At 42.0% G+C, this 26,787-nt stretch overlaps 1 protein-coding gene across 1 annotated transcript in view; it reads right to left on the bottom strand.

Annotated features, from left to right (window-relative positions):
- The window catches only part of ANOS1 (anosmin 1), a 425,810-nt gene that overhangs the window by 49,874 nt on the left and 349,149 nt on the right, over positions 1-26,787 (bottom strand). The window contains exon 10 of the mRNA XM_069205001.1: positions 4,014-4,102. Within this exon, the coding sequence (XP_069061102.1) occupies positions 4,014-4,102 (89 nt within the window). The remainder of the gene's footprint in view (positions 1-4,013; positions 4,103-26,787) is intronic.

Below are 26,787 nucleotides of genomic sequence, written 5' to 3'. Positions count from 1 at the left end.
AGCACACAGACACGCAACCCCACTCAACACACCTTCATACACGCACCGCCACTCATCAAAACACTCATGCACACACCCCCCACTCACGAACACATTCCCTGACATACACCCCTACTTGCTCACACGCACCCACACAAACACCCCTACTTGCACACATCCCAATACATACACCTACTCACACGCACCCGACTTTCCCCCTGCTTCCATTTAGGCAAACATACCCTCCATGAACACATACATACACACACGCACTCATGCACACCCATACCACAACACATACACGCACACAACACACACAAAACCCCTCCCTCCTCCCCCCTTTTGAACGGTCTACCTACCTGTCTGGGCGAGGTGGTCGTCCAGGAGGGGGCGGGTGTTGGCATTTCCACTGTCAGTGCTGCACCGTCATGAGGAACCGCCGTGCTGTATTATGGCAGGTGGAGTCCTTTTGGCGTGGCAGTGCTGGTGATGGAACCGCCTCTCACCCACCGTCGGTCAGGCCGACAGTGTCAGATTTTTGACCTTAAATAGGTGGAAATCCTCAGGTCAGTCGTAATATGTCGGTCTTCGGACCACCAACACTGGCAGTCTTTTGGTGCCCGCGATTTCGGCAGTCTTTCCAAAAGACTGCCGAAGTCATAATGAGGGCCTATATATTAGAATCGTCGTTAAATCTCCTTAGTACTTTCTATGTTTTGCGAGAAGCAAGGCTTGGAGAACTCGTTAATCTACCTTACTGTTAAACCAACAGAGGGTCCTCTCTTCTTCTGCACAATTGCAGTACTAAGCTCACCTGCCAAGCCTGCACTCTCCACCGAGTAGTTATACATTGGGAGTAATCATCAAGGGTCCATTCCTAGGGCCCACTCATGTACTGATCCTCAGGATCTCTCTCTATTACCACCACACTGGTGGGTCATTAGAGGCAAGCACCATGGCAAAGGGCTCCCTCAGGCTACTCTGATGTATTCGGCTGCAGTCACCAATACACTTCTACACTTGGTGACTTCTCTGAATTTCCTTGGTAACACCTAGGTTGTCCTACCCTCGGTTTTGCAGTACAATATAGGTCGAACTTGCCACAAAGAAGTGTAGACATAGCTCTTTCGCCAAGCCAACTCAATCAGGCTGTGTTCCATCTCACCCGTCCCCAAAATGGGAGCTTCAACAGAGCTATAAGAGGACAAATAGTCTCAGCTTTACAACTAGCTCCACCCCAGCTGAGAGAGATAAAAAGGACATTAATGAACGCATAAAAACATTTGCTTCCTCTAGTTTTTGGTTCAATAAATGCCTGCTATAAATTGAAATCAGACCTAAGATGTGTTTTCAGAAATATACTTGCAAGCATGCTCGCAATCGCAGCCCATGACTGCCACATAATGTACGTGGCTGATTGTGCTGTGCAGCTGTAGAGTGCTAGTGACTTCTCGCCATACACTTATGATACCAGCCTCAGTCATGCTGAGTGACAAAAAAAATGCCATGCTCAATGCGTGGGCAAGTTAGAAGCCCAGCTGGTTTGGAAGAGAGCACACATTTATACACTTATATATTGGCTTATTTTGCAAAGAGCTGGCTTTTGAGAGGAACCACATATTTACACTGCTTCTGGTTGGATGGTTAGCTTTTTGCGATCCTGTGGTTTTCAATGTGGATTCAATACTGTGATATGTTTAGACAACACTTTACATAGTTTGGAAATACTGACATCAACTAAAGTTATACACTGAAGCATGCCTTCTTGTATGTTGTGAAGCACCGATGAGGATAAAATACACAAGCATATAATGAGATTCCGGCCCAGGCTTCTGGTTTACTTGCATTCTTTGCTACTGATTTGCAAAATACATCCGAGCAAGCAACACGGCATCAGTTTTGTTGCCATGTTTACTCGAGAAGAAGGGAAAAAGAGCAAGGAATGGAGAGATGAAAATGATGCACAACAGAAGTGAAATGAGCGATGCCAATTGATATTGCCAATAGTGTGACCTATTTATTTAAAGGAAACCTGGATGCAACAATGATGTTTTTTTACCTAAATTAGAGTCAGCTTAACATAAAACGCTGGCATTAAGCTATGAAACAAAAAGTGGTGGATGACGTTCTTGATGTAATCATTGCCACTCCTTATTACTCTGGGCTTCATTTCAGTTTATCATTTTTTTAGGTCTGGCACGACAGCACAGATGCTTGCAAAATCTACTGTTGGCCATCCATTGAAATGAGCACAAAATGCGTTATGATTCCACCCAGAGGAATATTTCTGTCCACTGTATGCTGTTGGCTGTTTAGCTGATCATTAACCTGCCTCTGAAGTATTTGCATTGCAATGCATGCAAGGCTATTTTACACCTGAAATGTATACTCTTATCATCACAAATCTGAGTCTATCCTTATACATATACTGTATACAAAAATCATTTCTTTGTTTTTTTTCCCCCTCATTGCTGTAGGTTTTGAATGTATTTCGCAGGCCTCAAGTACAAACCTGACCCTGTCATGTGACTCTACAGGCTTTAGTTATTTTCCATATTGGGACAACTGGATCCTAAGAAGGCTCAATGTTATGAGACTTCTGGTGGTAATCTTGCGGGAAAGTAAGCGATGCAGTTCATCTGCAGTCCCTTTTCGTAATTGTCCCCTAGACCCCAAAGCAGCTCTTGTGTCCTCCTCCCTCCAATAGAGCTCCCCAGCACACATACGCCCAGAGAGCTATTCTAATCAGAAGACTCCAAACCTTTGCTAAGAAGTTCCACAAGTGCCTAACCTACCTCAGGATCGCAGGTGCCAAATACCGCACGTTAAGAGGATCATCTTCAGCCAATTCGGTTTTTTTTTAGCAAGCAGTACTTACGAAACTTGTAGTTTTAGTTTTTCCTATTTATATTTCTTATATGGGTTTATATAGTCAATGTATGCACTCTTCAAGAGTGACAGATTCACATTTCTTTATTTATTAAGAATGGGTAAGTGTCTGCTAATGTCTTTAGGCACTGACTAGTCACAAGCAAGAGTCTGGATAATGGAAATTCAGCCCTTCATCCTTTAAAGGTAGCGGAAAAGCCTAACACTAAACTAGTTAACAGTAAGACCTAGGATTTGCAGGGCTTAAGAGTGACACAACGGATGCAAGATGTGTTGTGTGTGGGGGTTTCCGCAAAATAATTATTAGCTGTGCAAGAAGCACATTGTTTTCATTAATGGAATTATTGTTTCCCTGACTAGTGACTATATACACTTCTCTATCCCACTGCCTGTCCTCTCGTCAAAACTCCCACAAGGTTCTGGTAAGCCCACATTAAGCATGAAGTAACAGCACTGTAATTTAGAATGGTAATACATGATTGGGAGAGGACAACCGAGGAAACACAATCATCCAACCATTGTATATCTTACATTACATTTTGGAGGCAGTTGTGCTTTTTTACACGTGCTTTGTACGACGTGTGTTACTTCTACACAAAATGAATTAAACAGACTACAACATGCTCAATGCTTTACTTTCCCAAGCACCGTAAATTTACAAAACCAGGGTGACGTTTTTGGATACTGATCAACAAACTAAATGGACTATGTGCAAGTCCTGGTTAGTATTATCGTGTGAAATGCGCCCTAATTATCTCTCACACTTCTACAAACATTAACACTCATACCATCAGCATCACAATCAATGCGAAATGACGAAACAAATCGGGACATCATCCACCACACCCAACTCTTCCCACACGGGTCATACATCCTCTAACCATATCACTAACCAAACAGGTAGGTCGTCTTGTAAACACTTCAGAGAGCTGCAGTGCATATGATACCACACTTGTGACAGTACTGCCCTATACAATTGCAAGACACAATAAGGGACCACAACAACTTGTATACAGTTTTTTGCATCACAAATTAACCAGATGATCACCTATACGTCCTAAGAGAAATCAAAGTCCAAACATGTGAGCACATTTCCTATCTTCTGGTACTAGCTGTATTTGCAGTAGTAAGAATTCACAACTTACATGTGTCAGAGCTTTCTCGATTTCTTTGGTCTCATTGTGAACACAGGATTCTGGGAACCACTGAACGTGGTACCTCCCTCCACTGGTATCTAAGCAAAACAAAGAAGGTAAATGGGGTGTGAACGTCTGAAGCTCCTGTAGCTGCTTTATGCTGCAAAACTCATGAAGATATTTCCAATGTATACAAAAACAACAGAGGGATTTTTAACATCTCAGCTGCATGCTTTAATCTAACCACAGACAAACTCTTCTAAAATTCATGCACACAATTTAGTTAGGGCTCCCAGTTTTCTGCTTTTACTGATTTTTGCAGATAAATACAGACAGAAAACTAGCTATCCTGCCCATATTTATTTATAAATATGGATACAAACGGAAAATAAGTCTATTTTTGATTGATTCTTAAAAGTGTCAGTCATAGCAACTAGGCCAGTGGATCAGATTGACCAGTTGGGAAGTTAAAAACAGGAAGAACGTTAGCTAATGGAGCATGGACAGCTGCAGATGTGTGGATGTGTGTGTAGACACAACGCTTACGTTTTCATGTGAGTATATTTTTCTATCACATATGAGTAGTTACAGCGTTATAACCTACCAGCATAAATTATCAATTATATATGCAAACATATACTAATTGCTAATTTGTTTTTCACTGGCCCCAAAATAAATATGGATAAATCTAGATAGAAGTTCCAAAAAATACTAGAAAACTAGTGCTCCTGGATATAATAAAACATTTGGCAGTGCAATCCATTGTCACCCGGAATAGTCCATAAAACGCTGCTTTGAGATGGTGGTTACCCTATGAATGAGTTGACACAGGAATTAATAGTGCTAACTTTAGTAAGATAATAGCATCAAAAAACTGCAAAGCCAGGTGTGGCCAAATCTCACTTATTTTTTTTTAAACACAATAGTTGACATTAACATACTACTGGATACCATTGCGCACCTGAAACTGGGAAATGCAAGTTTCAGAACAGCAAAATGTCCTTACACTGCTACGCTATGGGGCAACAGAGAATTTGCAAATAAATATGCAACCCTGGTCATTCCATAAACACTACAAGTCTCTGTGAGAGTTCAAAATTATGTTACCACGTAATTTGTTTCTATTGACAAAAGTAACACAGAAAAAATGTGGGGTCGATACAGCAGGAGGCCGTTGAATATTTGTGATGAGCATTTTGTCACTCACAGATGTCCTTGTGCTCTCGGTCTCCAACCAAGTACTGATTCACAATGGAACCTGCATGCATAAGGTATGAAGGGCCACGCCTGCAGTACATGTGCTTCAAGGGATGGAATGAAGGGTGTTACGCCCACCACTGCTTTACTATTCACTGATCCCCATGACACACAGTGAAGTCTGTTGGTGCACCAATACTGCAACATTTGGTCATGGAACACATTTAGCTGCACACTTAAAGGGCCAGTGCAGGGAAGCGAAAGAAATTAGATTTCTGTCTTTAAATTAGGACTGGAAATGTAATTCAGTAACCAGTGCTCAGGCCTTAGATTAGTGGTGGTGTACTGTCACCTGAAATGCAGGCACGGGATGGGACATGCGTGTCCCATGCCTACAGTTTGCTTTTCTCCTGTGGGAGTTCTTCACCTTGTCATGTGTTCAATGCAGGAAAGGAAAACGTACTCGAACAGATACCCATCTGTAAGACTGCAACGATCCAAACATATCTGCCATGCCTTCAAGTACAAATTGGGCATATGATTAAAATTATAAAGCTTAGAAAAAACTTTACACGCACTAACCACATCTTGCGCGCAAAGAAATATCTTTGTGAATTTTCAAATGTGAAAAACATATGTTTCCTCCAGGTTTGTGCAGGCAAACACCAGAAAACAGACTATATGAATCATTATTCAAAAGGTTCCTCACCTCTAGATCTTACAACCTAGGAACATTACCATAGAGAATAATAGCGAGACCTGCGGATCCCATTTTGCCTCAATAGATAAGTGTATCTTACAAACACATGTTGTAAAGAGAAACTAAGCTCCATAAGACAGAAATATTGTTGGATGCTAGTTCCTGAATCCATCACCTGCTAGGGTCCATGGCACCTTGGTATTCAAATTTCCACGGCAAATTAAAAATGTATATTTTTCAGTGTACCCCCTGCCTTCTTTGCGCCCTTTGATGTGGGGAGTCTCAGATCCTCTGATTGCATGGCTGAAAGGCAGAGCTGCTCATAATTGCTCGACGCGACCCACGTTGTATGGGAATTCTGCATTCCGCAACCGCAGCAAAAAGCGTGCATAAATATTTAAGCAATGGGGAATTAAGACAGGAAGCTCGTTGCTTTGGTGGAGATGCAGTTTGTCATTCCCTTGGATTTATTATTCATCTATCAATGTACCATAGATGTGAAATTACACATCTCTCATTAGCAATTAACTTAATACGCTCGAGCTGCACATGCCAAGTGCAGGTTCGTGGTTTGCAGGAATAAAGAGACCTCCTTTGATGGTTTTAAGACTGATGTAGCACCGGATTGCTTTGAGTAATTTGGAAGAAGAAAAGAGGGATTACAAGTTAAAGGGAAAATAAATAGGCTCTGAAGCTCACACAAATGGCATTTGGTTAAAAATTGAAAGCGTGATTAGACATTTGAGGAAAAAAAGGCTTACATGGAAACTGTCTGCTTGATAGCACACATGCTAATATATTCATTGTGTTCCTGGAACCACACACTATGAAAGAACAATGAAAAGCCTAGCGATTCGTTGATTGATTAATGAGGGGAATTTTATATAGTGCTCACATGTCACATTTGGCCAGACCTTACCCTTCAAAGTGGTATCTGGTACAAACCGAGGCTAAAATTGGAGATGATTAAACAATATGGATCCGACAGATGTTTTAAGAGTCTGACCCCATGGGGTGGAATTAGAAGTTGGGTTCTTGTCACTGAACTCAGTTAGTGCTAACGTGGTCTAGTCCCTTTTTCTTTTGAGATTCTCCTACGAGATAAACAAGTTTTTTTTTAAAGGGACGTCTTAAATACTTCTTTGAAGGCTCTAGAGCTGGGTTTGGTTTCTCAGGAGCTGATAGAAATTGCTCCAAACTCTTGGTTCCAGAGTTTTCCGTCAATATTACTAAAGATTGCTTGGAATATTGATATGAAGCTATACATGACTGCATGTTGTTTTTCCTAAGAGCTGTAAATTCCCCAAGGGATAGCTGAGATCTTTTCACCCAAAAATGACCCAACGTTTTTAATACAATCACATCTAGTTGCCATCCTTTTGATTCTAATAAGATTCTTCGAGTAACTTTATGCTCTTCTCTTTAAGTTACTTGTTTAAAATTGGATCAATTTCACGAACATGGCAACTTTTAAAATGCAATTGTAGGTGAAAAGTCTTGCAAAAAGAATACTTTGGGCGAGAAAACACTACTTTTTTTCATGAAGTATTCTTCAAAAAAACAGCTCTTACCAGAAAGTCTCCTGCAAAAGCATTTTCAATGTAAACTTTGCTCGCAGACAAAGTTGTGCAATGTTAACAAATGTTGCAGTTTCCTTTGAATGTTTGAAAACCAAACACATTCTCTGGTAAAATGTTGAATTGCCTCACCTTTCTTGTTCACATCCCTGATACAAATGGCTGAACAAGCGGCGTCTGGATCGGCTTTCATCTGGAAACCACTGAGCACCTTGCTACTGTCTACCTTAATCCACTATTTATCTTTATTTGAGCTCTCCTTTAGACTAAGAAACAACCATCAATTGTTATGCACTCCCAAATAGTACAGAAGTCATTTTTTCTGTCAAAATCAATCACTGCATCATAATGGCAGGTCTTTGCCATCTCTCTTAGCTATTGCTTTCTCACCTGTTCTTTTTCAAACTACTCTCTTCAAAATGAAAATAAAGAAAGAGTTAAAACATAGGGGGTCATTCTGACTCCCGCCAGCCGCGGTAACTGCGGTGCCGGCGGGAGCCGCCAGATTCCCGCTACGCGGTCAGAAGACCGCCGCGGTTATTCTGTGTTTCCCGCTGGGCTGGCGGGCGACCGCCAGCCCAGCGGGAAACCCCTTCCCACGAGGAAGCCGGCTCCGAATGGAGCCGGCGGAGTGGGAAGGGTGCGACGTGTGCAGTAGCACCCGTCGCGATTTTCAGTGTCTGCATGGCAGACACTGAAAATCTTTTAGGGGCCCTCTTACGGGGGCCCCTGCAGTGCCCATGCCATTGGCATGGGCACTGCAGGGGCCCCCAGGGGCCCCACGACACCCCTCACCGCCATCCTGTTCCTGGCGGTTTTGACCGCCAGGAACAGGATGGCGGTGAGGGGGTCGGAATCCCCATGGCGGCGCAGGATTCCTAAGGGCAGCGGAAAACCGGCGAGAGACCGCCGGTTTTCCGTTTCTGACCGCAGCCATACCGCCGCGGTCAGAATGCCCTTGGGAGCACCGCCAGCCTGTTGGCGGTGCTCCCGCGGTCGTTGACCCTGGCGGTCAATGACCGCCAGGGTCAGAATGACCCCCATAATCTTTTAAAATAGTGACGATGCTGTAGTAAGGTGTTTTGTTTTAGTGGTAGGAAATAGATTCATATGATCTTCAGCCTTTCTCACAGATTATTGCTTAGTTGATTAACTTTTATACGCCTCCACACCATGGCTCCAAACTAATTCACTGTTTAATCCAGACCTTCTCAACCAACCACAGCCTGAGATCATATATTCATTTCTCTTGGAAACAAGCATGTTCCAGCTGCAATCAAAAGGATGGAAGCATTGCATTGAATTCACTATTAGGCATCAATACAGCACATATTATCTATATTATTGAGGCAAAGACCAAATAACATTCACTGAGTGCAACCATACAGAGCATTTCACTGGTCAGGCAGAGGTCACAATCTCACCAACAGGACTGATTTGATGGGGGATGTGCTCTATCCATGCAAATGTGACCTGCCTCTCACTCTTATGGCACTGTGATTACTTGTGATTTTTACATGAGTAAGAAGTGGCTTGGTAGCCCACCAGTGGTATGAGGAACCCAGCATTGTAGACTGTGGGACACAAAGATTGCTTGTAGTTATTGCTGGAAAGTATGGGGGACCTGCCAGATCTCAGTTCTGGCAACTATTTCTGAGCTGCATCTTGGATCCAGCTGACCCAGAGAAACATGGTGAATTTGTCGTGGTGTCATTTGTTTATACCCGGACATAATTCGGCAGCACCTGCATGTTGTCTGCATTCCTTTCAGAGCAGCAACCTCCAGGCAGGTCCCTTGCTTGCTGAGCAACTGGATTCAAGCTAGCCTGGCTGATGAAGGGCAGGACCTTGAAACCGATTACAGCATGCTTGAATCCTGTCCAGGGAGAACCTGGCTTGGCAGTTCGGGCTTGACTGCTCCCATAGGGAGCAGGGTCAAGACTGGTTCGCATATAGCTGGGTCCGAACTGAGGTGACGTGCTAAGCAAAATAACCAATGATTAAACCCAGATCTGTGATTGAGGGTGAGTGTTTGAAAAGTTTCAACAGTCCATCCATCATTTTATTTTGTGATGTTGCTTTGTGTGCCTTAAGTGGCTAGGGTATGCTCAGGCATGGGTCCCTTGCTTGCAGCACCATTGGATTCAAGCTAGCCTGGCTGATGAAGGGTGATACCCTGAAATCGGTCCCAGGATGCTTAAATCCTGTCCAGGGAGGACCTCGCTTGGCAGTTCGGGCTGGAATGCTCCCATAGGGAGCAGGGTCAAGACTGATTTGCATATAGCTGGGTCTGAACTGGGGTGATGTGGCAGGCAAACAAATGATGGATTAAGCCCAGATATGTGACTCGAGGTAAGTATTTGAAAAGCTTCAACACTCTGTCCACCATTTTATTTTGATATGTTGCACTTATGTCCTTGTTGCCAATTTCTTTGCAGCAGTTTTTTTTAAAAATAAATGTATATATAACTTGACTGTCAGACTGTTTTTTAAGCTTCGCCACTAGAAATTCTACTCCCCTTGTGCCTGCTACACAGTGTCTACCAATTTATTGGTTTCCAGAGTAATTCTTTTCCAATTCCAGCATTGTTCAAATGTATAATGTTGTATGCCATCCCCAAGTTATTGTTATTTAAAGTCTAAAGTTTGTACCTGTATACCAAGATGTACAGAAATCCTACCTTCTTCCTTACCACTGCTGTCTGCCCCACATGAACCCCAGCGTGATACTTTGCAAGAAGATTATCTAGAACTATTGAATATGGTTCCTTGCTTACGCAACCTAATGTTTTTACACTGTATAAAATACTAACTACTTACAATTAGACTGCCTATTGTTTGTCTAATCCTGTGTGGTGTTTGCAGGAGACAAAGTTGGATCTCTCTTCCTGGGGGGTGAAGACACCATACTGTCTACCTTCTGATGGACACAATAATTATTGCCACCGACAGTGGCAATAGTAGGAATCCACTGCAATTCAGTACAGTAGTTCAGATGGGCCATCTTTCCACCTGGGGAAGCAGAGAGGGGTCTATTTTCTGTAAAATACCACCAACGCAGGTAGCATTTGTACATAATGTGTGCCAAAATTAGGTATGGCCCCTGATGACTTGCCAACTGCAGTAAGTGCCCCCTATACACGTGTAGCTAATCAAGCAACTTACTTGTTCCACTGAATTGTAAATCTCCTTTGGATAAAATGCCTTGCTGCAGTGTTCTTTAGGTTAAAGAGTTATCACCTGCCGTTTCCAAGACAATAAATGTGGTATTACTATGCATTTCTCAATGAGAAATGCTTTTGTTACATACCAACTATGATTACTTCACATGTTTGAGCAGAGCTACAGTGTTGTGGAGTCTTAACACCAGAGGAAGAAACATCAGGATGAGAGATAGTAGGGTGGAGACTAAGCATAGTTTATGCTATGCCATCAGTCAAGGAAGGAGGACACTCAATGGAACTGGCGTGCCTCATAAGGCATTAATATACTTTTATCAATGAATATGAATATTTTTTGGAAAGGATTAAGACTGACAACAGGCAAATCAATAAAAATGATATTGGAAACACTTTAATTAGGAATACTTGTTCAGATCCTCCCTAATGTGATATTTTATTGGGTTTAATAATTCGGTTAGATTGAATTTATGTTCAGAAATTATTTCAATTTTTGCTTTACACTATTTTTATTTCACTTTGCCTACTTTCTCATATATTATCTTCTATTTTGTGTGCAGTTGTAGCACTGAGTTTTACAAAGAGGCTAGGTTCTTATTCCCATATAACATTTCTTAGGTGATTTGGAACTACCTTCATAACAGGAGAGTAAACAAAGAATGCCGTCTTCAGACACGAGGCTATCTTACCTCTTTCTAAATGCCAGAAGTTGTGCTTCTACTAGGACTGGAGAATAGCCATGACAAAGTGGGAGAATTCCCTCCCCACATTCAACATTATGGCTTGGAACTTATTATTTATTTATAATTTTGCACAGTGTGAACATGGTGCCAAAGGTATCATAGCACTTTATGTAGATGCAATAAATGTAAAAACCACACATTCCCACTGGGTTGTAAATTAGAATATGGGAGATTATGAAATTAGACAGTTATCACAAACTCAAACAATGGATATGAAGCACCAAAACACAGAGCAAAAACAACAACATTAAAATCAAGAGGACATGAAAAATACTGTCCAAAATTTACAGTAACATAAGAAGGTAAATGGGACTACACCAGTCTGTGTACCGAGCACCTAAAAGAGCACTTAAAGTGAGCCAGAATTGAAACCGGCACTGGAAGAGAAGAGCTTTGATGTCTCGAAGTAGAGCAGCAGGCAAATAATTCTAAATTATTGGGGAAATATCTAGAAAGGGGGTTGGGGAAATGAAACAGAGCACAGAAATCTCTCAGACCCGGGGATGAAACAAAATCTCTCCTCAGAACAAAAGGCAACTAAATCTAAACGCTGACTCAAAGGCTCTATAAGATAGGCACCCTCATTCAAGTTGGTGATGTGTTTTTATATTAAATATTTTGCATGGATACGACATTAATGCATAGACATGCAAACGTAATCTGCAGAGAAAATTAGGTGAATTTATGTTTATATTGGCTATTGTTAATGTGGGCCTGAACTTTAAAATGGCTACTGTAGTTTGCCATTTTGATTTGTGACATGAACATTTTATTTCTAGGTGAAGCTTAAATTAAAGAATATAATATTCTGTTTCCTCATTTCCCATTTGAAGAAATGTTTTCTTTTCTTTGCGATATTCATGGAATGGTTTAATGAATAGCACATTCAAGAGACACATACAGAGTACAGGCTGGCTTCTGTATCTCATCCTGGTACAGATACTGTAAGTTTGAAGGACACTGAGAGGAGCAGGTATTGTGAGAGTTCTAAGAACCTAACAAGCACAAACTTGTGCCTAGGTGTATCAAATGTAAGAATTGTATGATTTAAGTTAGTGCAGAATAGAATACAGTTCAGATTGTTATTAGATTCTCTTTCTACTTGGCTGGCCAAAAGTGCTTCACATCTACTGAATATTTTTTTGGAGAACTTCGAACCATTCAATAGCACTTGATGGCCCTAAAGTTATACAGAAAAAAGCCCTAACTAAATCTGGTAGCATGGGAAGGTTTAAAGCTGAGGCCTGGATAATTTAAAAGTTCACTCCAAAATGTAAAATTTTGCTCCAATTCAGCTTACACTCCTCGTCCTTCGTGGTTCCGCTTGGATTATTGACAGTGTTTCAGTGTTCCTAAAAGTGGTTCCAATATCCTAGTAGTGTGAGAATAATAAGGGTTTTGATTGTAGTTGAGAGTCAGGCCGTTTATGAGTTTTGATGATTCGTCTTAATTTTCGGCTATGGTGTCCAATTGGGTTGTAGAAAAACTTTGTGTTCAGTTTCAAATTTGAGTGTTTTTTGTGTGTTTATTGCTTGCGCTTATTGAGATTTATGTAGTTACTGTTCACAGATGAGATTTGGGTAATCGGAATCCAAATTCGATTGATAGATATATTTAAATGGTATTTGACCTGTCTGGTAAGGCTTAGGTGTTGGAATGTGACGGATCACAGCCACACCAAGATAGAGAGTTGCAAAACTTCTATTTTGAGATTGTACTGAGATTGGTGTTTGGTGGATCCTTTGTGTGCAGGAATGGACCAGACTAGTCTGAGTGAGGTCCCACTGGACGACAATTATCTTTGTGTGTATGGTAGTACCAGAATGGTATTATTCCCTATTTCATCTAGAGTAATTGCTGACTTTGTTTTTCTTTACATAAGCAGACAAGAAACATTATATTTTGCTATTTTGTTCATGCGAAGCGGATTGGGGTTGAAGATCATTGTGTGCTGTGTTTTGAGCTATGCCATTAGTTGTCGGGTTAAGATTAGTTGCTCAGCTTGCGTGCCGCACTGGGATTTGTCTTTAATCATTTCGTGTCAAGCTGTAATTGTGGGTTCCTTGGAGCCGTACTGGGATTGGTTGTTTGTATTGCTGAGTACTGCACTAAGATCTGTTGGAATCTATTGTTCATTCCAATTTGGTATCTGTAAGTTCTGTGTTTATTTTGCATGGGTTGAGAAGATGAATAAGAGCTTTGTTGAAAAATGATGAAGCAGCTGTTTGTGATGGTGAGGAGGCTCCGCCAGAGGGCACGCCCACATACGATATGGCCACTAATATCAGACTTCACACATTTGGACTAAACAATGGATATGTTCACATCAAAATATGGGTGTTTCCAATTTCGATGTTCAACGTGAGAGAAATTGAAAATTTGAAAAGACTGATCCTTGAAATGAACCTAGGCCTGTACAGTTTGAAGCATTGAATGCATGTGGACATGTTGTACAAGAAAATGAAAGCATGTGCAAGAAAAGGAAGGTCATACATAAAAAAGAAATTAGACATATGGCTCGTAATTGGATGGAATCAAGATGGAATTCAAGACGACAGGGGTGGCAAGAGAGTGTTCTTGAGGGAGTGGAGGTTTATCCTGAGATCGTCAAAGAAGGTACAGAAGTGAAAAAGTCATGAGAGGGTGTTGGATATGACAAGAAAAAGACAGAGAGACAGTGACATGGATGATGAATTTTTGAATGACGTCTTGAATTCCCGACCACCTTCATACAATGTTGTCCCTCAACTATAGTGCACAATCAGTTGCAATTGGGGGCTAAACCTAATAGAAGTGCAATGATGCCAGTTGAGCACAGCCTCCCAGAGGGAGACTTACACCCTGCCACTCTGGATCCATCATTTGGTGTCCTTAGTACCTCTGCTCTGCTGTCACTACTGCTCTATATTTAGAAGCAAGACCTCAGACAGAGAAAGGTGTTGTAGTTTCAGAATTGCAATATCAGGCAGAAGAGGCCCCTCACTAAAAAAGATAGATGTAGTTCAATTAGAAGCAGAGTTTGGGGATCTCTTAGGGGGGACCATGACCCAAACTTCGTAAATATGTACAATGAGACCAAGCTTAATTTCCTGAGTAGGAAGGATGGAAGATATGTTTGTGAGGAACTTGAAAGATTGGGAGAATTTGCTGATGAGTTTGGGTTGATTTGAATAAAAATTAGGAATTAAAAATATTTTTAGGATATTGATGACGGAGTAAGCATCAAAGAAAAGGAGATCAACCACTTTGAAACTTAGATGAGAAGCAGAAAAATAAAGGGGACCCAGGACTAGTGTAATTGACACCGATTTGCTGAGTTCCCGTTGAGAGAAGTGCATGGAGGTGGGTACTATCAGGTGCCTTTGAACCAAGGTGTTCCTTTTCATTAACGCATCAGTTTCCAAAGTTGAGAGAGAATCCTGACAAGTGGTACGCTGAGTTGAGAACATTTCTAAAGTGTATTAGGTAGGTTTAATATTTTGTTTGAAACTGTGGTTGGATTTGTGGGCAGAACGCAAGGTTGTTGTGACTTTACCTGACAAGGAGCCACAGAGAGAAGCTGTGACACATGCACCTTCTCATACTGCCCTGGAAAAGTATAATCAGGTGGTTACTCATTGTATATTGATGACCATAATATCAACTAGGTAAGTATATATAAATAACAAAGACTGAGTATTCTTAACACTACTTTGAAGACATATATATTGTCAAGGCACATACATGAAGGGTTAAGTATTTTAAAACCATACTTAACTGTACATAGTTACCTAGTCGATACTTTAGTCAGTGATATTTTTGCTACAATATTATGGTAGCAAAACATTAAAAACTCGATTTTCTAGACCATACCAATGGAATGATCATATATCCAAGTGCACTCCCAGTGCACAGCATCTCACTGCAGTACAGCATCCTCTTTCTTTGTGTTGGTGTAAGAAAATGTCTGCCTGTTGGCAACAAGATTGTTTTCAAGAGGAAACTATCACCATTTAGATATGCTGCTCACATAATGGCTATTGGAATATGTCCCGTCTAAATTCCCTTTGTGTAAACTTCACAAATTTTAGCCATTCCCTCCCAGAAAGCTCCAACCCCAGGAAGTGGATAGATTCTAGCTACATTTCAGGGCAATAAAGCAAACCTCCGAACAACTGAGGAGCCAAACTAGTGGTAATTTTAAGACCGTGCAGCAAATATCAGGTCGGCGGTGGTAAGGGCATTCTTTTCAGGAAGGTCGCTAAAAGCTTGAAGAAAGTGCCCGCCTCTCAAATACGGCATATTTAAATCACACAAAACAAATCAGGTTTTTTATGACCTTATTCAAAATAGAGAAAACATTAAAGTCGATCGCTAAGAACATTTCAAGTTGTTATTGAAATAAAATAAAAAAATCAGACTAACCCTGACAGATAACGAATAAAAGTATTAGAATGCTACAAGGGCAAAGGTGATTAATATTTACCACAAGAATGCCACGTTTGCAAAAGAAGGCATAAAATGTGTCCTAGCCTGAACTCTCCTACGCAATTTAGTCTGCAATATTTACTCTAGTCATTGTCTGTCCAATATGTTGGTTGGCGTGGGTGGTTCATCTGTTTTGAGTGTACTCAAGAAGCCAATTTAGCACCTTCTCTGAAATACAAGTTACTCCTTTCTCAATCTCAGACATCTCATAAGGTTTAGTTGTGCCAGCACCCCCTTGCATAAGTCTCTTCAACAGAACGCCAAAGGGTAAGAATTGCTTAACATCAAAGCCTCCTTCCCTTCTCGGCTGTTTCGTGCTTGATGCATAAATATGAGTGACAGCTACATGTCGACCACCCTGAGGTAGAAAAAAAGTGACTATCAGCAGTGCTCTTTGGGGTCTAGGGAGGACATGAAAAACTGGCATGTACCCAAGATTCCCATCTCTCAGCAGAAAAAGGGTTCTGTTAACACATGCCTGAAAGGCTGATGTAATGAACACACTCAAACGCTACGCCTGGTAGTGAAACTTTTCTGTGAGCCAAATATTTTAACTTCAAACAAAAAGCAGCATACTAAAGAAGAGGGAGGTTTTGTTTGGGTGGCAAAGGATGAGTAAGAAGAATAACAGATAGACACCCTTGCAGAACAGGTGTGTATTGTTAAACTAATTATGAGCCTGGTGTAGGAAGAGTTCTAGTATTCAAAAACCCACCAAATTGGTAAATCCCTTTTCCTATGTACTAAACACATTTAGTTATTCATAAAAGTGTTTCAGAAGTGATAAATGAGTTTAGATGTGCATACTGATTCGGTGTTCAGAAGGGGCATGTTGTAGGCATCTCTTCCAAAAATGAACCAGTATACTATTTAGCCAAGGTTTTGCAAAGTTACAGACACCTCAGTGGAGGCGATAGGTAGCCTACTTGCAAAGGAAAGCAGTCCTTGAATCGCCCTTCCCTTTGTGGATGTTAAGAGCACGTTTGTTGGGGAGTAGATAGTGGTCCACCAGACCACTGCCAACTCTTAAACATTTAAGCATAATGGGCTGCATTTAAAAAAAGTTTGCTTTGCTTAAAAGTGATCAAAGATATTGTCTGCTGAGCCAGCGGGCCACTATCGCTATGGCAGCCTCCAATCAGAGGGAGTAAAAATATGCAACCAACTCCATTAATATTCATGGGGTAATTTGAATTGCCACCAACTTTGACTACTTATTTTGTGAACAGACATTTTCTAACACTGGCTGGTTTGCAAAATAGTTTAGTAGTCACACAAATTTGGTATGCAAATTGCGACATCATTTTGTGATCATATTAATAACAAATTAGGCCCTACATATTTACAAGCCCAATATACAAATGAAAAAGTTGTTCCAATCTGTGAAATTGCATGAGCAAATGGAAGTTTTCTTTGGACCAGTGCAAATTTGAAAATTGCAGTATGCTGCCCAAAATACAAGGGCAATTTTCACAGGTCAAATGATGGCGGTTTCACATATATCCTGCCTGTAAACTGTTATTTGATTTAGGAGAACATCTGTAGAAATCTATTAACATTGGTAATATAGCTGCATCCCAAAAGCTTCTCGTTATGACTGTAATATTAGGTCCCAGCATTTTCTATCCTTTACTTAACATGTGTTGAATATCAGACTATTCATGTGCATATTCATAGAACAGCGTCTTCTTTCTAGTGTTTGTGCCCATTGCAATTAATGACTGTAAAACATGTGTCAGCAATTTACTCATCAAAACTCTCCGGATGCTGTGTCGAAAGTAGTACATTGAAAAAAACTAAAATGACAATTAGAGGATGTACCACAACACCCTGGGGCCAGAAAGAAGGGCCCATATTTGTGAAACTTTAGAGCAGTGGTTCCCAAACTTTTTAGTACCACAAATCACTTTTTAGTACAACAAACTTTTGCAAGCAATCTAACGTTGATGGACATGAAGCGAGGTGATCCATGAATGCAACTAAAGCATTATATGATAGCGCATTGTCACATACAGACAGCACATTTTCCATTGGAATGGCCACTGATTATGCACAGGCATACAGTTGTATTGATATAACACACAGATGTGTTGAAGTCGGGTTTCTGAGAATATTTATCAATTTACTTTAACCCTTTGGCAGCCAAGGACGTAACAGTTACGTCCTTGGCTGCGTTGCTGAGGCGCCGAGGACGTAACCGTTATGTCCTGGAACCGGCTCATTTCGCCTCGGCGCTGCCACTGCAGGGATGGGATGGGAATCGCTTCCCCTTCCACCCCCACACCACAACCTCCCTGTGGGGTTTGATGACAGAGGCCTGCCCCTCCAGTGCGGATCGGAGGCGATCACGGAGTAGATCACGTAGAGGGGCCGAGAAAAGAATCAAAGGAAAGGCCTTTCCTTTCCTTTGATGTCTTTCTCAGAATTTCTGCTACCCAATCGCGATGCGATCGGGCAGCAGAAATGCCATCTAGACACCAGGGAGTTTTTTTTTTCCTCTGTAATTGAATAAGGGGAGCGGCCCGTTGGGCAAGGGCCACTCCCTAGGGGGCCAAATTATTTTTAGGCCATTTCACATCGGCCTAATATAATTAGACCAATCTGGGCAGAAATCCCCTAGAGACTAGGGATTTTTTTTGTTTATTTTTTTTTATATGTGGGGAGCGACCCCTTTGGCAAGGGTCGCTCCCAGGGGAGACAAAATTACTTTATGGGCATTTCTGTCCCCCTTGGGGGCAGATCGGCCTATTTTTATTAGGCTAATCTGCCCCCAAGGGGGGCAGAAACCACTAGACATCAGGGACTTTTTTTTTTATATTATTGAGTGAGGGAAGCGGCCCCTTGGGCAAGGGCCGCTCACCAGGGGGGCAAACAATTTTTAGGCCTTTTCTGCCCCCCTGGGGGCAGATCGGCCTATTATAATTAGGCCGATCTGTCCCCAGGGGGGGCAGAAACCCCTAGACACCAGGGATATACATATTTTTTTTATATATGGGGAGCGATCCCTTAGGCAAGGGTCGCTCCCCTGGGGGCAAATTGTACTTTGGCCATTTCTGCCCCCTTTGGGGGCAGATCAGCCTAAACCACTAGACACCAGGGAATTTAATTTTTTTGCTTCAATTTCACACAAGGGGAGCGTCCCCTTAGGCAAGGGTCGTTCCCCTTGGGGGGGGCATATTTATTTTAGGCCTTTTCTGGCCCCCTTGGGGGCTGATCAACCTAATTTTATTAGGCTGAGGTGGCAGAAACCACTAGGCAGCAGGGATTTTTTTTTTGCGCCATTTTCTTGCAAAGGGAGCGAACCCTTAGGCAAGGGTTGATCCCCTGGGGGGGGCACATTTATTTTAGGCCATTTCTGCTCCTCTTAGGGGCAGATCGGCCTATTTCTATTAGGCCTATCTGCCTCCGGGGGGGGGCAGAAACCACTTAGGCACCAGGGATTGGTGTGTCTGTTTTGTTTGGGGGGAAGCCCCTTGGGTAAGGGTCGCTTCCCAAGGGGGATTTTTTTTCCAAAATAAGAGGGTGGGGGTATAGCTATACCCCCACCCCAAATAAATGGGGCCAGAGTTGTTCTGCCAAGCAGTGGGCAGATAGGGCAATTATCCCTGGTCAGCACCCCGGGGGGGGGGGCAGAAAGTGTACCAGATGCTAGGGAATTTTGAAAAAAGAAAAAATAGTGGAGTGGTGGCTACCAACCGGTATGGGCCTGGTTATGCCCCCACCCCAACTATAGGGGGTAACAGTCTTTCAGCTCTCCATCAGCACACTAAAACATCTTATCCCACAGCAAGCAAGAGGAAGTTTGATTATTTTGGGTTTTGGTTTTACATTTGAGCCATGAAAGCTTGGCTAACTCTCAAAAGCGTCCCACTTGGAATGGTGAGGGCTGCACTTTTTGGACTTTGGGACGCTGCCATGTAGAAAAATCCCCAAGACCTAGACACATCTGAAAACTAAACATCTGGGTGAGTCCAGGGTGGTGTACTTCACATGCACTCCGCACCACTTTCTTACCCACAATGCCCTGCAAACTTCCAACTTTGCTGAAAATCACAAATTTTTCCCACATTTTTGTGATGGGATCTTCCGGAATCTGCAGGAATCCACAAAATTCCTACCACCCGGCATTGTCTCATCTATACTGATAAAAATTCTGCCCCACTTGTCAGCCTAAAAATGTTCTTTTTCCAACTGCCCTTTTGGACCCGCTTGGGTTCCCCGTCAGTTTCGACATGTTTTTGGCTCTTCCCTGTCACAGGCACTTGGCCCACCTACACAAGTGAGGTATCATTTTTACCGGGAGACTGAGGGGAACGTTGGGTGGTAGGACATTTGTCACAGTGCAGTGATCCCACACAGAAATGTGGGAAAATGTGATTTTTTTAGCTAAATTTGAGCTTTGCTGAAGATTCTGGGTAAGAAAACACTGCAGGATCCATGCAAGTCACACCTCCCTGGACTCTCTCGGGTGTCTAGTTTTCAGAAATGTCTGGGTTTCGCAGGTTTCCCTGTATGGCTGCTGAGCTGAGGACCAAAAACGCAGGTGCCCCCCGCAAAAACATGTAGTTTTGGATTTGATAATTTTGATGTGTCCAGATAGTGTTTTGGGGCATTTCCTTTTGCGGGCAATAGGCCTACCCACACAAGTGAGGTACCATTTTTATCGAGAGACATGGGGCAACGCTAGGTGAAAGGAAATTTGTGGCTCCTCTAAGATTCCAGAACTATCACCGAAATATGAGGAAAAAGTGTTTTTTTGGCCAGATTTTGAGGTTTGCTAAGAATTCTGGGTAACAGAACCTTGTGAGAGTTCACCAAGTCACCCCATCTTGGATTCCCCTAAGTGTCTAGTTTTCAAAAATGCACAGCTCTGGTAGATTCCCTTAGGCGAAGGCTGAGCTAGAGGCCAAAATACACAGCTAGGGACTTTCCAAAAAACAGCTCTGTTTTCTTTTGGAAAATGTGATGTGTCCACTTTGTGTTTTGGGGCATTTCCTGTCACAGGTGCTAGAGCTACCCACACAAGTGAGGTACCATTTTTATCGGGAGACTTGGGGGAACACTGGGTGGAAGGAAATTTGTGGTTTCCTCTCAGATTCCAGAACTTTCTGTCACCGAAATGTGAGGAAAATGTGTTTTTTTGGCCAAATGTTGAGGTTTGGAAAGGATTCTGGGAAACAGAACCTGATGAGAGCCCCACAAGTCACCCCATCCTGGATTCCCCTAGATGTCTAGTTTTAGAAAATGCACAGGTTTGGTAGGTTTCCCTAGGTGCTGACTGAGCTAGAGGCCAAAATCTACAGCTAGAGACTTTGCAAAAAACACATCAGATTTCAATGTAAAAATGTGATGTGTCCATGTTGCGTTTCCTGACGCGAGCATTAGGCCTACCCACACAAGTGAGGTACCACTTTTATCGGGAGACTTGGGGGAACACAGAAAAGCAAAACAAGTGTTATTGCCCCTTATCTTGCTCCACATTTTTTCCTTCCAAACCTAAGACAGTGTGTAAAAAAGACGTCTATTTGAGAAATGCCCTGTAATTCACATGCTAGTATGGGCACCCCGGAATTCAGAGATGTGCAAATAACCACTGCTTCTCAACACCTTATCTTGTGCGTATATAAAGGTTTTCTTTATACCTATTTTTCACTCTTTACATTTCACCATATGAATTGCTGTATACCCGGTATAGAATGGAAACCCATTGCAATGTGCAGCTCATTTAATGGCTCTGGGTACCTAGGGATCTTTATGAACCTACAAGCCCTATATATCCCCGAAACCAGAAGAGTACAGCTGACATAACGGTATATAGCTTTCAAAACTCTGACATAGCAGGAAAAAGTTAGAATAAAACGTGGAGAAAAATGGCTGCTTTTTTCACCTCAATTTCAATACCTTTTTATGTCAGCTATTATTTTCTGTAGGAACCCCCTTTAGGATCTACACAAGTTACCCCTTGCTGAATTCAGAATTTTGTCTACTTTTCAGAAAGTTTAACTTTCTGGTATCCAGCATTGGTTTCACACCCATTTCTGTCACTAACTGGAAGGAGGCTGAAAGCACAAAAAATAGTAAAAATGGGGTATGTCCCAGTAAAATGCCAAAATTGTGTTGAAAAATTGGGTTTTCTGATCCAAGTCTGCCTGTTCCTGAAAGCTGGGAAGATGGTGATTTTAGCTTTGCAAACCCTTTGTTGATTCAATTTTCAGGGAAAAAAATACAAACCTTCTTCTGCAGCCCTAGTTTCCATTTTCTTTTTTTTAAAAGAAATTTCCACTGTATTTTGGCCAATTTCTTGGTCTCCTTCAGGGGAACCCACTAAGTGTGGGAACCTCTGGAATCCCTAGGATGTTGGAATAATAGGACACAAATTTGTCGTGGGTAGCTTATGTGGACAAAAAGTTATGAGGGCCTAAGCACGAACTGCCCCAAACAGCCCAAAAAAATCTTGCCACCTGCGAGGGAAAAGGCCTGGCAGCAAAGGGGTTAAAACCTTCTCTCACTTTTCAGTCAGATAAAGAAAAGTAAACACCAATCCTTATTATAAAAGAATAAGGCAGCCTAACCTTTGACCTCTGTCTCTGAACCACAGGAAGTGTGACAAGTTAAGCAAAGAATGTAAAGGTATCTTTATTTATTTCTCTGAACTTCTAAACCACCAAAACTAGCTTGCGACCGCCTGGTAGGTAATAATCCACAGTTCGGGAAACACTGCTTTAAAGTGCTGCCAGGTAAGAGTGAGAATTGGCTTAAATGCTTTAAATTGGTTCACTGGTCAGAATGATTTTTCTCTGGAGTTATTGTAGGTGTCTGAATCCCTGGATAGAGAATACTGCACGGAGCAAGACTATTATGTGCCGTAGTACCTCCGGGCTTCTAGTCATGTATACAGCCAGGTTTGTAGTACGGTCTCTAAACAGCAATACAGGATAACATGTTTAATCAGTTATGCTGACACTTGAAAGATGAGTGCGCTCATTTAGAAATGTTTGAAGTGTCCTAAACTGACTGCTAAACCTGTATATCCCTGCTAATCAGCTGTTGATGTGGTGCTTGCCACATCCAAAGAGGGGATACAGCGCACAGCTCAGGAGACGTCTCAGAGGTGGTTTCTTATAAACAGGGCCATCCATTAGCATTTCAAAGCGCTACCAAGTTCCAGTCTGAAATCTGCATAAATGCTCAGTGATGAATGCTTCATACTTCGAGCACCGCGCCTCGCGATGATCATGGTTCGCTGATTAGGTATGCTTGTATTCTGATGTTGAATCTACCCATCTTTCAGTGCCCTACAGAGTGTAACCACACACACTACACGGCCACAATTTGAATTCTTTATGGTTGCCAAACTATGCCTGACAAATATTAAATGCCTAAGGTTGGAATAGTAAGTTATCCTAGCTTCGAATAATCGAATATTTGGCTACATACCCATGCATGGCCCTACACTTTAGATAAGAGGCATCAGGGCCTAATTTATTTATTTAAAGAAAGTTTACTCAGGCACCGCCAACAGGAACGATGCCAGGGTTGCAAATACCAGGATTGAGTAGTCTTGACTCCACCTCATGCCTCTTTCTTCCACCACCCTATACTTCTTGCCCCTATAGCTCACTGGAGCAGGTTCTAATTCATCCATACTTCCTCCCTTTGTTTCTGCCTTTCTTTCTCTTGCTCGGGGACAAAGTCTAATGATGAAAAAGCACTGGGAAGAATTGAAATACCGCCACCTTGGGTTAGCAGGCAAATACGGGAGACAAACATTTGGAACACAGGCACACTATAATGCAGAAAAGAGTGTTTTGTGGGAAAAAGTGATGAGCTCTAGAGACACTTCTTGTGTTCCAGATTTACAAATGACTGTTTATTCAACATAAGATGGTTCAAGGTACACATTTTTGATCGTAAAAGAACAAACAGGCTTTGGAGCTGCACAGCAAGGCTAATGGTTCATGTAGTCCGTATTATTCCCCTCTTTGAGATAATAATTTGCTGTATGGCTTCAGCAAACACTTTAAACAAGCTTTCAATAAACACTGAGCCTATGCCTAATATATAGAAGTTGGTTCCGAATAAAGAGCAAAGAGTTTGAGGACGAATTATTGAACACAGCAGCACTATTACAAAAAATTAAAATGTGGGCTGATATGAGTAAATAATATTGGTGAATGTTCTTTTTAGGTCTGGATTTAAACCATGGTTGACCCGTGCCGACCCATTGTTACTAATTCTTTAAACTATACACTGCGTGGGTGTTTGCTCCATCCAGAGGGCTCATCCTATTAGTTGCATTGGTGAACCATTCTGCCCACTATGAAATGCTTCCATTGGAAATTTATGAGATTTACTTATCAAAAGTATACTCAATCATTGGTTTGCCACATTCATGTTTTTATCTCCTATACATACTCTATAAATAATCTAATCCATGTTTTTTCTTTTTGCTCCCACAGTAGATCTGGCTTTAATGTGCTCAACAGCATTTGTACATGCATATGCGTTGCATGCTTTAGCACATTAAAACCAGGCTCACTGGCTTTGTCAGTACACGGTGGCCTTGGTGATCAGCCCTGACTAACAAACCTTGAAGAAGAGAACAATAAAAGTTTATTGGTGGGTCAAAGCTGTTGTTTCTCTACACTGCATCATTTCAGTGGCGATGTCGTGGAGAGTCAGAGGGAGAGAGAGAGAGTGTAAAAGTGAGAGAAAAAGAGGGAGCAGGAGAGCATATCCACCGCTTGGTTCTACCCAGGTCCCACAGAAAAGCAGAGATATTAAGACAACATTATCACCGTGATATGATTCTTCTGCTTCATTCCCCAAAATAATTAGAAGAATGGCCTGTGTGGGGAGGACACTGATCTTCCACCACACCTCACCCTTCACGAGCAGGCGTGCCGGGTCATGTGCCCACAATTAGGTGGTCCACCTCCCAACTTTCCACTCACTGTGGTGCACTAGAAAGGCTAAGGATGACAGGAGATCAGCACCTGCAAAGGAAGAGCTTTTCCTCTTCCAATGCAGGTTCTCCTCAAGGTTTGCCTCAATGGAACTTCTTCTTAGAGCAGGAAACAAGATAGTGGGGTGGAGGAAAAGAGGTTCAGTGTGAGGCTCCACTAATCTATACTGTCCCTCTTCTGTCTACCAGAGCCCGGAAAAGTATCTAGGAAGCAGGTGGGCCACATAGTACAAGAGAGAGAGAGGGAAAGCTCTTCACGTGAACTTTAAGCCTCGCGCTTGCAGAGGAAATTGAAAAGTGGAATTGGAGGGAAAGTGGTGATACACATAATGGACTTATGACCATTGTTTGGCATATACTGATTGATTCGGGGCATATAAGGATGCACATAGTGAATCAGAACGGTAAATGAGGTTTTGGGACTGTACCTAGGTATAAAATGGCTGCTGCCAGGTAAATGAGGACTATATACACAACAATGTTAGAAAATAAATCACTCAAAAATACACAATACATTTACAGGGAAATTCCATTCAGTGACACTGCTGTCACAATACATGTTTTTTAAGGATTCTTAAATTTAATCTCTCTGTACATTCCACGGTTAGAAACACAACTCCAATATGTGGAAAGGTGCTACAGGTGATGGCACAGAGTGAAAACAAGTGAGCAATGTGCAAATGAAAAACAAACACATACAGTGTGCATAGCCTAGAAATGACCTAACTATCAGGACTTCAATTACAAAGTAAAACCCCACGAAAACGAAGTTGATTAGGTTTCCCTAAATCCATCAATCAATGCAAATATGGTTAAGCGGTCCAGTGAGGGGTCGGTCTAGGTGCACAGCGAGCGCCTCCTTTGATGGAAGTGTGACTATAAGGGGACACTCCCCCTCCTGGAATCTGAGGCCAGTAGCCTTAGATATTAGGGCCTCCGCAAGGTAGTTCCTTGCCACAGGTAGGCCCACTCAATTGTTAAAATTATTTCTCTTTTCTTCCCTCCCTATATGAGGGGAGGTTCATCTATCTGCACTTTGCATGATGGTTAGGGATCCTAGGCCCTGAAGAATGCCCCCAGACCTTCCATGGCTCATAGTAGAAGGCAGAAACATGTCGGCCAATTCTTAGATAGGCAACCCAGTGAGTCCTCATTCTCAACAAGGTGTCCCGCCCTTGTTTTTAATTACACCAGCAGACACCACTATTAAAAAAAGTGTAGATTACACACAGGTAGCTGCCTAGGTGTTTTTATATTCCCCTAGTTTAGCTGGATCCCACTATCTCCAGATAAAATATATTTACGCACTCCCTCCCATTCTTTTAACGGTGAGGTTGAGTCCGCCCAGGTGGCACTGTCCTACCTGGGTGGGGCTAGGTGGTCAAATGATGAAGCATGACACTATATAGTGTGTGAGACCACCTAGTCCGTAAAGGAAATACCCCCTTTCCTCACTCACCCTACACAGCACCCACACCGCGCATTTTTTACACCCAGCGAGGTCTAGGAGCCCACGGATAATCTCTTGTGAACACAGCTCTATATTATTGGTGAATCCCATACCTTTTTGTGTTGACTAAGACTGAAAAGTCGACATTTTGAAGCCTTAACATGATTTAACGGGGTTATTTACTCCATTGTAATAATCTGACCCAAAAATGAACATGCAGCAGTACGCTTAGAAAACAAACAATCGAGAGATTGCTTTTATTTATTTCATATTTTTAAGTTTTTCCATAGCCCTAGAACAATCCAAGAAGATGTTACCAGACTTTACTGAGAGCAAAGTAATGTTATGTTGACAGCCTGTATTAACAGCAGTCGAAGTAAAGTACAAGTCTACGAATTTTGAGAGATGGCTGCAGCATAAAAGTGCAGGACAAAAATAGTATATTTATAGATTTATGTTCACTGTTGTCTTGGGTGGTACTAATTTGATGGGTTTTTAATATATT

Source organism: Pleurodeles waltl, chromosome 8 (genome assembly GCF_031143425.1).
Source record: "Pleurodeles waltl isolate 20211129_DDA chromosome 8, aPleWal1.hap1.20221129, whole genome shotgun sequence".
Lineage (NCBI taxonomy): Eukaryota > Metazoa > Chordata > Amphibia > Caudata > Salamandridae > Pleurodeles > Pleurodeles waltl.
Note: the sequence above shows the minus strand (reverse complement) of the source record. Positions and strands in the feature narration are given on the sequence as shown.